Genomic DNA, 14,110 nt, shown 5'->3' with positions numbered 1-14,110 from the left:
CTTCACAGTTGCTGCAACAGCACTATTGGAAGAATGCCAAGGAGCTTTAGAAGCAGCCCAGTCCCTTAGACATAGATGACACTGCCAAGAGCAAAATAAAAAAGGGCCATTGCCTAGCTTGGCATCTGGGTCCTGCAGCTGCCAAATCATATCCAATAACCATGCCAAAGTAATCCGCAGAGAAATTCCCAATGAGAGGCCCAGCGGCCCAGCAAGCTAGAAAATTGCCTATGATCTAGGCGAGCAATGGGTTCCAGTTCTCCAGTGTCTGCTGTGATTGCCAGGCAACTTGAAGCAAGTCAGTAGGAAGATGTCCATTCCTGTCTTCTTGCTCATAAAATGAGCACTTCACTCGTGAGTGTGTGTGTGTGTGTGTGTGTGTGTGTGTGAGAGAGAGAGAGAGAGAGAGAGAGAGAGAGAGAGAGAGAGAGAGCGAGCGCAAAACAGGCATTGGGAGGTGATGATAAAATGAACATTAAAGGTTTTTTTTCCCAAATTATTTAGAAGATAGGGTCAATATGATTCAGTGAACTGAAAAGAAGGGTGGGGAATAAAAAAAGACTCTGGCCACTTCCTAACCCCTTCTACCAGTAGAATAGACAACTGCAACAACACAAAGACTAAAATCCCACCCTGTAGCAAGAAAAGCCATGCGTACTCTGCTAGGGAGAAAAAAGGAAGCAAAGCAAACACTCAGAAAAGTTGGCCAAGCCAGGCAGAAACTCGTCTCCCACCTGCACATCTGCCTTGGGCTTTTCTTCTTTTCAGATTGTTGCAAGAAAACAGATGGCTGCAGAAGCCTGAATTTTAAATTTATGAATGGAAATTCGAACAGATGTTAGCAATCAAGATGGCATATAAGAATTTTTTTCATACCATGTTTACAGCCCAGGCTCTTTCACAGAAATGGGAGAGAGGGTCATAAAAAGGGTAGTTTTTGATCTTAGGACAGCATGGATCCAGCATGGTGATTATGTGGCACAATAACGGAAATGTTGAAAGAACAAAGAAAGAAAACGCTAATCAGCACCCTGTGTAAATGCTAAATATTTATCTACAAAATGATAAAACGTATCTGCAAGAAAACCATTAACCCATCAGAGCACTTTCTGTGTTTTAAGTAGGTGAAGTTCAAGCCCAAGGTTTTAACAAATATCTGTGAATGCCTACTTATTTAAATTCTGTTTAGACTTTTGACATGATATGGATTGTTTCATTTTGTTTTGTTTGGCTGAAAGTCCCAGGCATATGAGACCTTACTGGCTTTCAGAGAGGAATTGAGTAAAAGGCTAATAAGAGAGATCTGGCTATATGTGCATGCAGCTTTCATCCAGTGCTAGGAACTTGGGTTAGGTACTAAGGGCAGGTGGGGAACAGCAAAATGAATCAAACCTGATCTGGGTCCTCAACACACTTAGAACTGAAGGTAAAAGCAGGCGTGTATAACACAAAGCTGGAACAAGTTATATGTTGAAGGTGGTTGGAGTGAAGAGAAAGGAGTAGGATTGATAGGGGACTGAATAATGACTGGCTTCTGATAGCCTATGGGAAGAGTCTGGAGCTTGGGGCCATCTGGAAGAAGAGTGTCACACAGGGTTTGCTAGCAATTCCTATTGGCTACACTGTCAAGGTATAGGGTGGCCATAAAGTTTAGAAACATGGATCATATTGTTATCAGGTATTATACTGCAATGTCAATAAGTCATTTATTATGTATTCACCTGGGTTTCCAGACTTTGTAGCCACCTTGACTCTCCAGAATCCCATCACTTCTTGCCATTTCTATCCACAATGATGGTCTCTCCTCGAGTACTGAAAGAGCCTCACAAGTCTTCCTGCTCTTGTGTTTGCCCACATCCATCGCCCATAACCAATCAACCCTCAACCCAATAATCAAAGCAATCCCTTTGATGCAGTGGTCTTCAAAGTGGGGTCCCTGGATTAGCAGTAGCAGCTACACGTGGGGAAAGTTGATGGATGCAGGTTCTCAGAATTAGAAATTCTGGAGGCAGAGCCCAGAAAGCTATGTTTTAATAAGAGCTCCTGGTGATTCTGATGCCTGCTAAGGTTTGAGAATGAATTGTAAGTCTAGCTCAGATAATATCACCCTTGGCTCAAAATCCTGTAACAGCTAAGGTCATCACAATGGCTACAAGGTCATACATACCCCATCTGGCCCACGGATCTTTCACTGCCCAGCACTCTCGTCCCTGGCTCACTTGCTCCTCTGCCACACTCAAGGACTTGGCAGTTGTTGTTCCTTCTGCTAGGAATACTACCCAGCACCCCAGACCTCCCTCCCCTAGCTACCATGGCTCAATCCCTCACCACCTTCAAGCCTCTGCTCAAATGAATTTTTTTTTTTAATTTTTTTTTTCAACGTTTATTTATTTTTGGGACAGAGAGAGACAGAGCATGAACAGGGGAGGGGCAGAGAGAGAGGGAGACACAGAATCGGAAACAGGCCCCAGGCTCTGAGCCATCAGCCAGAGCCTGACACGGGGCTCGAACTCATGGACCACGAGATCGTGACCTGGCTGAAGTCGGACGCTTAACCGACTGCGCCACCCAGGCGCCCCTCAAATGACTTTTTGTTAACACATTACACATTTGTTGTCTGCCTCTTCCCACTAGAATGTAAGTTCCTTGAGAGCTGGGAATTTGTGCTGTTGGTTCCTGTATTCTCAGAGCCTGGAACGATTCCTGGTACATAGTGCCCAGGAAACACTTTGTGGAGGAATGAATAAATAGTCCCGTATTGAGGTGCTACCAGATGCCAGATAACATGCTAAGCTACCTCACTGAATGTGCCTCCCTGAATTCCCACAATAAGCCAGTGCACTGGATGTTGTTATCTTTATTTTATACCTGCGGAAAAGAGGTAACATACTAAAAAAAGAAAGGACTGAGATATGGGTTATCAGAAAAGGGAACTTCACAATCCCCAAATTCTGGGTCTGACACGGAACCAAGTACATCTACATTTTGTATCCTCTTTACTGCTTTTCTTTGCAATTGGTCTGGACAGAGGAAATGCGAGCTTACCCTGGTATTTACCTAAGCAGAAAGTAATTAAGGAGGCAAAAATCCTGCTTTCAATGATCCCAGGACAAGGCTACAAGTGGGAAAATGAGTGTTTTGTTTGCTGATATTTTCCTATTGTAAACACAAATAGAGAGATTTCCTGAACATTCAAATAATTCTACTCCTCTGCCCAATTAACTTATTTTCTTTTAAAAACAGTTCATATGGTATGTTATTAAGAACCTGGTAGAAGTGGATACTTCATTATGCTTATTAATTTGCTCAAAAATGAGCTATGATGCATGATGAGGATTCCCCCCCCCCCCCTGCTTTCAATGAAAGATTGTTGTTCCCTGCTAAGCATCTGTGAAAATGTAAACCCAATTCTGTGACTGGTACTAAAGAGTGAATCTGGTAGTGGTTCCTCTAAAAAGACAGACTGTGCTAGAAGGCAGACCCAGGGTCATCCTCCTCCTTTATCTTTTACCTCTCCAAATGATCTCATCTAGACCCATGGCTTTAATACTATCTATATACTGTTCATTCCTGTCATCAGTCAGGGTCGAGGAAGGAAAACAGAACCCAATGCTGGGCAATGCAATAGAAGGAATTCAATCCAGGGACTTAGTTACAAAGATGTTGGAAAAGTTGTAAGAGCAAACTGGGGATGGCAAAATGACCCAGGCAAGATAGCAACAGCAGGAAGCTGCTACCCTCCCTAAGACTGGAGAGACCAAGAGGGAAGATGGGGTTCATGAGAGTTTAGGAACAAACTAAACTAGTGGGAATTCAAACCATTGAACAGATACATTAATGCCAGAGATGCTGACCAAAGCTGGGACAGGGAAAAGCACTCTGACTTTTCCCTTCCTCCTGACCTGTAGTCTTCTGCCAGTAACCTTCCATTGGCCAAACTTTCCTAGAAGCCAGTTGGCAAGGAAGCTTGGGAAACGTGGTTTGCATGGGTCATCCCTCTCCCTGCCCTCCAGCTTCCACACAGAGTAGAGCAGGGAAAATAAGGAAATGGGCGTGCCAACAGGCAAGTGATTGACCGTATTCCCTTATTAATATCTCTAGCTCAGACCTCTTTGAGCTCCAGATTCTTACATTCAGTTGTTCACCTGACACCTCCACTTGGGTGTCTAATAGTTCCTTTTAACTTAATTTGACCCAAAAGGAACTCTTATCAGCCAACTCCCCAATATTCCTCTTCTCAGAATGTGACTCACTCAGCCAAAAATATGGATGTCCTCTGATTGCTTTCTTTCCTTACTCCCTACTTCTTCCAACCTTTTAGCAATATCTGCTTGATTCTTCCTCCCCAAACCATTCCTCTCCACTCTTCTCCATCTCCACCATTACCACCTTAGGCTCAGCCACTGCCATTTCTCCTCTAGGTAACAATAACGATCCCCTAAGTGGACATGTTACCCCTCCCCCACTGTGTCCCCTTGTAATGGATTATCCAGGGGCCAGGTCCTGAAGATCTCGAGGGCAGGTGTAAGAAGTCAGGACTGTATTCTAAGTGCTATAGGAGTCATTGCAGAGAGTGGCATAAATAATTTTCAACATAAAGCAATCAGGCTAGCTTCATTGTAGGGAATAAAATTAAGGGAACAAAAGTGGGGGAAGGAAGACCAGTAAAAAGGCAATTACACTTCTCAGCCTTCTTACCCCCCCTTTTCTACCATGGTCTACTACCAAGGTCAGATATTGGCCTTTTTACTGTTCTTCCAACATGCCAAGCTCCTTCCCTGCTTAGAGCTTCTCACAGCCTGGGATGAATGTCCTGATTTTACCACCGCTGCCCACACATCTCTCAGGCCTCACCCTCTCAGAGATCTTTCCTAACCAGGCTGTAATAATCATAGCAGTTCACAAATACCCCATCTCTCTCCTTTGGGGTAAAAGTAGGATTGCACTTCTCTGCACCCTGTAAGTTAGTTGTGGCCACATGACTTGCTTTGGCAAATGAAGTGTGGGTGGAAAGTAACATATGTCACTGCTAGGTAGAAGCCTTAAGAGCCACTGTGTGCTTACCGTGATTTTCCTTCTACCACAGTGACCAGCAGCATTCCAGATAATATGCACTCCATTGACCGGAGATTGGGGCTGAGGGTGACAATTATTCATAGCAGAACTCTGCCAACCCACAGACATGTGGCATAAGCAAGACATAAATCTTTGCTGTTGCAAGTTACTGAGACTTTGAGATTGTTACCGCAGCATACCTAGCCTAGCTGGCTAATACAGTCCTTCGGTCCCTTACATCAGTCTGCATTGTACCCACTGTGGAAATTACCACCAAATGGCAATTCTTACTTGCTAGTTTTGTTTCCTCCACCTACCCCTCTCCAAACCCCATGAGAGTAAGGTCTCTATCTAACTCACCATTAAACACCAGCTTCCAGAAGAGTGCCCAGGGCATACTCAGTAGGCAAACATCTGATTAAACCTCTGATGACTTGCACAAGCATTTGTTATTTGAATGCTACTTTTTTTTTTAATTTTTTTTTTCAACGTTTATTTATTTTTGGGACAGAGAGAGACAGAGCATGAACGGGGGAGGGGCAGAGAGAGAGGGAGACACAGAATCGGAAACAGGCTCCAGGCTCCGAGCCATCAGCCCAGAGCCTGACGCGGGGCTCGAACTCACGGACCGCGAGATCGTGACCCGGCTGAAGTCAGACGCTTAACCGACTGCGCCACCCAGGCACCCCTTGAATGCTACTTTGACAAGGCAACTGGAATGAATGAATCTTGCATTTGTGCCATCAGAAACACCAAAGCCTAAAGCTTTCACTTCGTTTGTACATTAGAACTGTTGCTTGGGTCACATACATCCTTCCAGCTCATTCACAGGAAACCAAGTTGCCCCCAAAGCCACCATGGTTCCTTGGTCAGGAAAAGCTTTGCTAAAAACCATATGCAACAGATAAACAAAATGAAATCTTAGAACCATAAATCCTAAGAGTGAAGTCACCCAGAATTAGGAAACAGCATGGGACAAAATTCATTTTGATACTGTTTTTACCACTAACTGGCACACAGTTTTTCTATTCTTTTTTAAAGTTTCCCATGCCTGCTAAAGCTGACTTCCCAGAAATAGCAAAATCTCAACTTTCACTATTGTAATAGAATAGCAGCACTAAAAACACCTCCATGGTTACTCAATTCAGACTACACTTATCATCTGGCTTGGTTAATTTTAATTGAAAACCACTTAGGGTCTCACTAATGTCTGCCAGAGGCTTAGAACCTAGAAATTCAAGTTAAGAGATTATGTTGCTTAAAATCATTGCCTTGTAGGGGCGCCTGGGTGCTTCAGTTAGTTAAGTGCCCAACTTCAGCTCAGGCCATGATCTCCCAGTTCATGGATTCAAGCCCTGCGTCAGGCTCTGTGCTGACGACTCAGAGCCTGGAGCCTGCTTTGGATTCTGTGTCTCCCTCTCTGCTCCTCCCCCTCTCATGCTCTGTCTCTTTCTCTCAAAAATAAACATTAAAAAAAATTTTTTTAAGAAGTCATTGTCTTTTAAAAATCATATTTAAAAATATTTTCAACCACCCCATTATAGAATTCTAATAAAGCTGTAAAGACAATTGTCATAAAATTCACCCTGCAATATTTTTAAGGTTTTATATTTTTATTCCTCACTTAAAAATTTACCATATGCTTTTACCATAAGCAATTTCACTATGCTTATAAGTTTTCAAAATGTCGAAGACACTGAAGAAGTAAGCTCCTAAAAACCAGGAAGTTGCTATTTATTGTCCCTGTTCTTGAAGGACCCAGCATCCTTTGCAGGACATTCACATTCTTTCAGGCAACCAGAATTAGGTAATTGTGTTCTACTAATTTAGGTTAATTTCCTAGACCCTACAAAATCAGACTATATTCTCAATAAGCAAGGGTCTTTTGTCTAATTTGCAAAAATGAATCACCAAAATTCCACTAAACATTCAATCTGAAGCTATCAACTTCCAATGTGAATAGATAACAATTTTATTAACCAGGTCCTAATTCTGAAGTTCAGGTACTATGTACCTGCAGCTGTAACTTAAAAAAACAATGCAAAACAAAAACACACAACATCAGCTCATCCCACTTTCCCCATCCACCAAAAATGGGGCAATTTCAATATTGCAAGCCTTTCATACAAAAAGCCATATTCACACAAAGGAAATCACTTACATGTGGTTAAGGAAACAGGAAGTTTTCATATTGGCTTTAATGTTTATAATTTTACCAAAATTTTCCTGAACTTGGTAATCGTTACTAACACTTCTTGTAGTACTAGTCGCTGCATCTTAAAAATAAAAAATAAAAACTAGGCAGAAAACATACAGTTGAAGAAAACTGGATGTCAGTCTATACAATGATTTTTTTTTTACTTTCAGCATGACAGACTTTATTTTGGCACTTTAACAAATATTTTGCTTTACAGCAGTGACAAAATATTTGCCAGAAACTTTCTTTTCTTGGCACGGATATTCCAAGCAGTTGTTATTCTACGAACTCAATTTCACTATGCTTTTGCACAGTTAGAGGTATACCCACTACATTCTTAACCTCTGTAATCGAGGGATATTGTGCAACTTTAGAAGGTGCTAGAACTTCCTTTTAATCACTCCAAAGTGGATTGACTCTGTAAGTGATGGGACAGGAATTTGAGAATTAAGGCCATTAAGAATTTAAGTAAACACTGTTCCGAGTGCTGTTTAAAAAAACTTTTTTAATGAGTTATGTGGTAATTCCAGGAAACGGTCTCTAAATGAAGCAGTATTCATACTTTATTAAAAGTACATTATGTATTGAAAGGGTTGCTGTTTTTGCGGTGTTCTTCCTACTTGGGCGGCTCACACGTTAAAACAAAATTTATGGTTAAAACAGAAAAGGAAATGTTCAGTTCGAAGGAAATACCCAGCCGGGTACCCTCATACTTCCATCTCCTCCTCAGGAACCCCTGCTTTGCAGCTATTTCAGTGGTCAGCAGTGAGGCCCTCCTTTTAATGCACGGAGCCTCCCTGCCCTTCTTCCCTTCCCTATGGTGTGAACTATGGCATTCCGTCTATTGGTTCTTCCGCTAAGCTTCAGGAGAGATTTGGAGCACAGTTTCCAAGGTACATCAGTCTTCAGTCTATAGGACAAAACCTTAGATACTGACATCAGGAGAGTCCCCTTCGGTTCTTTGGAATTTAACTCCTAAAAATTATTTGCAAAAGCAGGCATCCCTCTCAACGTTGCCATCAGCTATCCTACAAAGGCTGCCAACTTCACTATTCCTTCCCTGGCAGTCTTCCAATATCTACACCCGAACACACACAGGATACATTCAGATTTCCTCTGGCCAATTCAGAAGTGAACCTGGTAATAAACAGCCTCATCGATGAGCTCTTTGGTTTTGATTTACAGACACTCTATGGAACACTCAGAAATCAAACCCACATCATCCTTGAGAGCAGATGGTCATTTGCAAAGGGGAGATGTACATTTGATCGAAAATGTACAAAATTTATAACAGTGACATTTTCAATATTAGGCCACATGATTTATTCAGTAGTTTTTATGTTCCCAAATTACAATTGATGTCTATTCGTAAGACTACAAAAGTTACCATTAGAATTGTCTGTGCTTATAAAATACCAACTTTTTTTTTAAACTGTTATATATACTCATTAACACCAGTCTGCAACGAGTTACATAGAATCATAGGCACTTCAAAGGCTTAAAAAGACGTTTACAACTTAAATGCATTTTTAAGAACAAAAACTGATTTTTCCTTAAACCCCTACTCGTACCTTCAAATTGCAAGAAATTAACAAATACAGTGGCCAAAGGAATCTGCAGCAACTTCTCAAAATACTGTTAGCATCTTTGGGTTTGCTGAGGCTCGTCAGTAACTCACATCAAATCCTCCCAAAAGAAGATCTGATTAGATAGCTATGACTGAACAGTTTTGTGGTAATAATCCAATTTTACACATTAATTTGCTGTTGCAAATCTGCCTGAAGCTACAGGTAATGAAAAACAAAGCAAGTGTAAAATGGATAGTCTGACACTTAAAAATTTATACAAAGTGGAGGTTAAAGTTTACATATCTGAAAATCACATATACACTAAATTACCATTATCTGAATTATCCAAAGACAAATTGCACCGTAACAGCTACAAAAGGCATAGAGTTTTGTTTTGTTTTCAAGGGGACAAGAGGGAAAGTGCAGAGGAGAGGGGAACAGATAAATTAACAAAGTAAGACCACTTGGTAAGGTCAATCAGAGACACGCGGACACAAATTAAACAGCTTTCATCTTCGAACCGTAGGATAAAAACGATCATTTTGTATTTGCGCATAAAAGTTTAAACCGATTCCATGAACATAGAGGGTTTTCATAACATAATATTTTGCCACTGCTATTCACAGAACACTGCAGATGTTAAGTTTTAATTTTATGTTGTTCTAAAGAAATACATGAAAAGTTTTAAATACAATGGGATTTTATCATTAAAGTGCCAGAATGGCTCTTTAATGAGAAAAACAAAAAACAAAGATCTTCATTATTCTATGCAAAAGCTTTATTTTTAAAAGTTCAGTGATCTCATAAATAGAGACACTAAGTGGGAGTTTCACGCGTAAAACTCCTTAGTAGGTGCCTTCTGATAAGCAGCACTGGATGGTTTACGTTCTCCAAGGTCGTAACTTCCTTCATCCTTCTTCCTCATGCGATACACCAACAGCAGGATAAGGAAAATTGCAAAGAGAAAGCCGATAACTCCGCCAGCAATGACAGCTGAAACATGCCAAAAAGGAAGATTACTTTTAGGACGGATTCAAAGGTTGCAGAAATTAACTCTGTCAGGCCTAATCTGTTTACACTTTTATAAAAGGCTCCATTTGAAAAACCCCAAAACATTTAGAAACGAGATTCAATGAAACAACCAGGTCATTACACCAATCTGATATTCCCAAGGAAGGTACAATACTTTCTTTGATTACTATTAATATCATCCAAAAGCCTCAGCAGGAAAAAATCTGGCTGGGGCCTCAACTGACTCCATACTCTAAAATTCCTTAGTGTTCTCAGTACTCACATTTCATGGTCTAATCTTCTAATTGCTTTTTCACCGAAGACACATAACAGGATATAACTGACTTAAGTTTTGTAAGGGTAAATATGAAAAAAAGCGAGCAAATTTCCTTTCTAGTCTTGGCTTTGGGACTATCCTTTCGAGGACTAAGTGTTCTTAAATCTTGCAAATCTTCCCCTTTAAAATCAAATAATACTTCCATCAGGTAAGCTCTGATTCGAGACAGTATTCTTGATGCCTTGGGCATTATCTGTGTCAACTGCCCTCCCCATAAAGAACCTTTCCTTCTCTTGAATTTATTTTGGCATCAGGATGACTTGGAGCAGGACTGATAGAGCTGCAATCCCACCATCCCCACACCCGGTTGTTCTGGACCAATTCAGTTCTGAACTTTCCTCTTCTTGCATCAGGCGGTAGGATGAAGGAGCGGACAGAAAATAAAGACAACATTTGCCTAACTCTTGTCTCTTAAGACTGCTCTCAGCAGGAAGGTGACATTCAGCAAGCTTGGCCTACACCTCTGAATATCACTTAGCCAAACAGGCCTATTTAAGGACCTTCCCACCAGGCCTCCACTGGGTTACTCACCTGCCAGGACTTCTGTTCGTTTAAACAGATTGTCTGAGTGTTTCTCAGTATACACATTTGTATCGTCTTCAGCTGGGTCCATCTTCCTTTCTGAGTCAGACAGGTGAACTTTTTCCTTATCAATTTCTTCAGGTGACTGATATTGGAAAAAGGAAAAGATTAAAAAAAATCTGTATAATGTGCTGGAAAGAAGATACAATAGACATATTCCAAGGTTTATTTTTTTTTCAAACAATGAATGTGGGAAATAATTGGAATAAACACCAATGGGCAAGTTTTATGATGGACCCACGCTGTTCATGGTTTCATATAACACCCATCACAGGTATAGGCAAAACAGCTGGTTAATGAGTTTGTAATAACCCTAATGACATGGTTAGGTTGTTTTAGATGACACCTCATAAGATCTGTTTTCTTACCACTCTTCAGGCTACAACTCCCCCTCGCTGCACCAACCCAAGAGCATGGCCCCAAGTCTCCTTATTCCTTCATCTCTTTGCCACATGGGGCTCTGTGATGACAGCTTCCTCCCAGGCTTTCTCTCCAGGTGTTCTCCAAGGCTCTCCCTGCTACCACTCTGCAGAGTACCTCCCCAGGCTTACTCTGTAATGCTCCCCTCTACCTATTCACTCTTACACTTTCAGCAAACCCTGAACTAGAACTTCAGGAGTCTGGGTTCTATAAGCAGCTCCCGTGTGATCCACACCAAGTCATACCACTTTCTCGCACCTTGGTGTCCGTGGCCGTTCAGTGACGTGCACTCCCAGCTTCTTGGGTATCCCACAATTCTAAAGCTCAAATCCAAGATGGTAACTCTCAGAAGCTCATCTCCAGCCAGCATTAATCCCAACCCCCCAGCAGCCTGCAGGACACTAACTAACCCCTGGCTGTAGCACTGAGTAATACTGATCTTCTTTTCTATGTCCATTAATGGTACCAGCTATTCTTTTGGGGCCCCCAAAGTTATTTGAGCACATTTCAAATCATATGTTTTGCCATACCACAGTCCTGCCAACTTGCCTTTCACCATTCTCTCATATTAAGTGTCTTCCTCGGCTCCCCATTTCCACAGCCCTGTTCAGGTGTTTATCACATCACACCCACGTTCTTGCAGCAAACTAACTACCAGGCTGAAGTTCTACTTGACTGACACTACTGATGAAAACACTGTCAACTGCATTGGCTATTATTATAGACAATCCTTATCAGCTCTACTAGTCTGCCTACAAACAGCCAAGTCCATTTTCATTAGGACTCTCAGCTGTGGCCCAGTTAAGTGACTGATTGCTTTCTGAAGGCCAGAGTTCATCCAAAATGGGAGCCAGCTACTCGTCTACTCAAGTCTAAACATAAAAAGGAAAGACCTCACCTTTTTGGGGTGGCTTAAGGTCACTGGTATATCCAGGAAGGGCCACTAACCAGACCAGGTGGATCCATCTGAACTCCAGAGTATGTGAGGTCATGGGTCCCTGCCTCAGTGAACTGAACACTAGGCTTCCAAAGAAACTGAACTGGGGCCGCCATCTTCTTACAAGGACAGTCCATCAGTGCACAAACTTCCAGGTGTTCTGGATGGAACATTTATCCTTTAAATTGAAATGTTTTATTGTATAGAAGGAGAGATTTGATTCAGAAGGATTATTTCTACAGGATGGAACTAATCTGAAATACCTTAACTCTTGTGGATATGTGCAAAATGAAATTACAAAAAGGCAACACAGATGATTAAATGAAGTCAATTAAAGATCTGTTGCATCCACGTCTGGTTGTTGGGATGCCTTGGAAATGTATCCGAAGTAAAAGATGATGAGTAATGCTCTGCTTCAACAAACACTTGGGTTCTTTTCATTGCTGTCACCTAAATTTACAACAAACTAGATAGGATATCTGTAACAGTGACGCTGATGCCACTGTCAGACCCATTCAAAAGTTGACATTAACGGTATCCTAGAGGCAATGCTTAACTAAGCCGTACCATGGAACTATAAGAAAATTAAATCATTAATTATCAATAGTATCATTATCAGTACCTAGGATGAGGAGTAGCATGCCATAAATCTCTCATGAAGCAATGAATAATCACTCCATTGAACATAAATGATACTAAGAATATACATATATTAAAATGTTTGGAGATTCTTAATTTCTGAGCTCATCTGCCAAACATCTATCTGTCTTCTTTATCTACACCTGACACAATTAATTCCTTAAGGCCAATTTTTAAAAATTGAAATCAATTTTAAATTCGTTCTTGTCAACTGACCAGAACTCGATTGTCACATTAGATTTTGTTTAGGGTACAATTTTTATCACTGAAAGCCAAAACTGGGTTTCTTGCCTCAAGCTAGTGGGTCCTAATGGTCACAAGAGATTCAGCCATGACAAGCGGTCAAATAAAACCGCGGAACGCCAAATGCATCTTTCAACAGTCACACTGGAGAAGTGTGCCACCCACACTGAGGGCCCCCTCCCCATCCTCCCGTCAATGGCACCAGTTACCCTGCATTCCTCCCCTTCTTCTCTCATTCGTTCAACTCCATGCACTGACAGAGCAGCTCCCGCACATGGAGTCAGCACATGCTAGTATGTCTGCCCGTGTTCAGGGACCTTCTTTTTTCCCCTCTCCTGGCCCGTGAAGTCAGTCTGCTACTGACAGTATTTGGTTCTTCTTAATCCTACAGAGCATCCTCCAGTGTGAGGAGGGTTGGCCACGGCCCCTCCACATCTGCAGAAACGCATCCAGCTCTGTCACTCACTGTCCTGTTCCCATGCAGCGGGGACACAGAGGGAGGGACATGAAACTGTGGGAAGCTGTCATGCATTCCTGCCTGTAGAGGGGCACTTCTTACTCCAGACAAGACGTGTCACTACCTTCAGGGGACAGCCCTCCACATCTTGTCTCCTACTAAAGCTTGGCAGCAGCTCATTTCTGACCAACAGATGGAGGAGCTCTCAAAGGGGACACTTGTGTTTCTAAGTTTTCATAAGCAGTCTGCGAGCCCTGGGCCATCTACAAAGCCTCCTACTGCAGTTATAAGGCTTATTTGGTGATTGCTCTAACCAAATTCAGTCAAGGCTTACAGAATGCTTCCTGGGTCTCAGGGGCCATACTACAGGCACCCACCCACATTTAATTTTCTCACGGACCCATGAGGAATGGCTCAGAGAAGCTAAGAAATTTGACCAGATCCAGGATTTAAAGCCTAGGCCTTCTTCAGACTTTCATATGCATTTTCCAACTTAAATAGCTTACCCACTAGTAGGTGGTCGGCTAATTACAATATAATGATAATAAGGCCAAAATCACCAGTCTCATAGTTTTCAACAACTAGTACTTTGGCTCTAAATCCAAAGACCTTATTTCTTAGTAACTCAGCCCTCAAAATAAATATATTGAGATGCAACCACGTT

General features: G+C 41.8%; 1 protein-coding gene and 1 long non-coding RNA gene across 3 annotated transcripts in view; one reads left to right on the top strand and one right to left on the bottom strand.

The window, feature by feature from the left end:
* The window catches only part of LOC123383192, a 51,216-nt gene that overhangs the window by 27,228 nt on the left and 9,878 nt on the right, over positions 1-14,110 (top strand). The window lies entirely within an intron of this gene.
* SDC2 (syndecan 2) overlaps positions 7,738-14,110 on the bottom strand; it is a 100,353-nt gene continuing 93,980 nt past the window's right edge. For both annotated transcript variants that reach the window (XM_006943320.4, XM_045050102.1), the window contains exons 4-5: positions 10,700-10,835; positions 7,738-9,813 (exon numbers count right to left, since the gene is read on the bottom strand). In XM_006943320.4, coding sequence (XP_006943382.1) covers positions 9,650-9,813; positions 10,700-10,835 — 300 coding nt within the window. In that variant the 3' untranslated portion in view covers positions 7,738-9,649. The remainder of the gene's footprint in view (positions 9,814-10,699; positions 10,836-14,110) is intronic.

This window comes from Felis catus, chromosome F2 (assembly GCF_018350175.1).
Source record: "Felis catus isolate Fca126 chromosome F2, F.catus_Fca126_mat1.0, whole genome shotgun sequence".
Classification (NCBI taxonomy): Eukaryota; Metazoa; Chordata; class Mammalia; order Carnivora; family Felidae; genus Felis; species Felis catus.
Note: the sequence above shows the minus strand (reverse complement) of the source record. Positions and strands in the feature narration are given on the sequence as shown.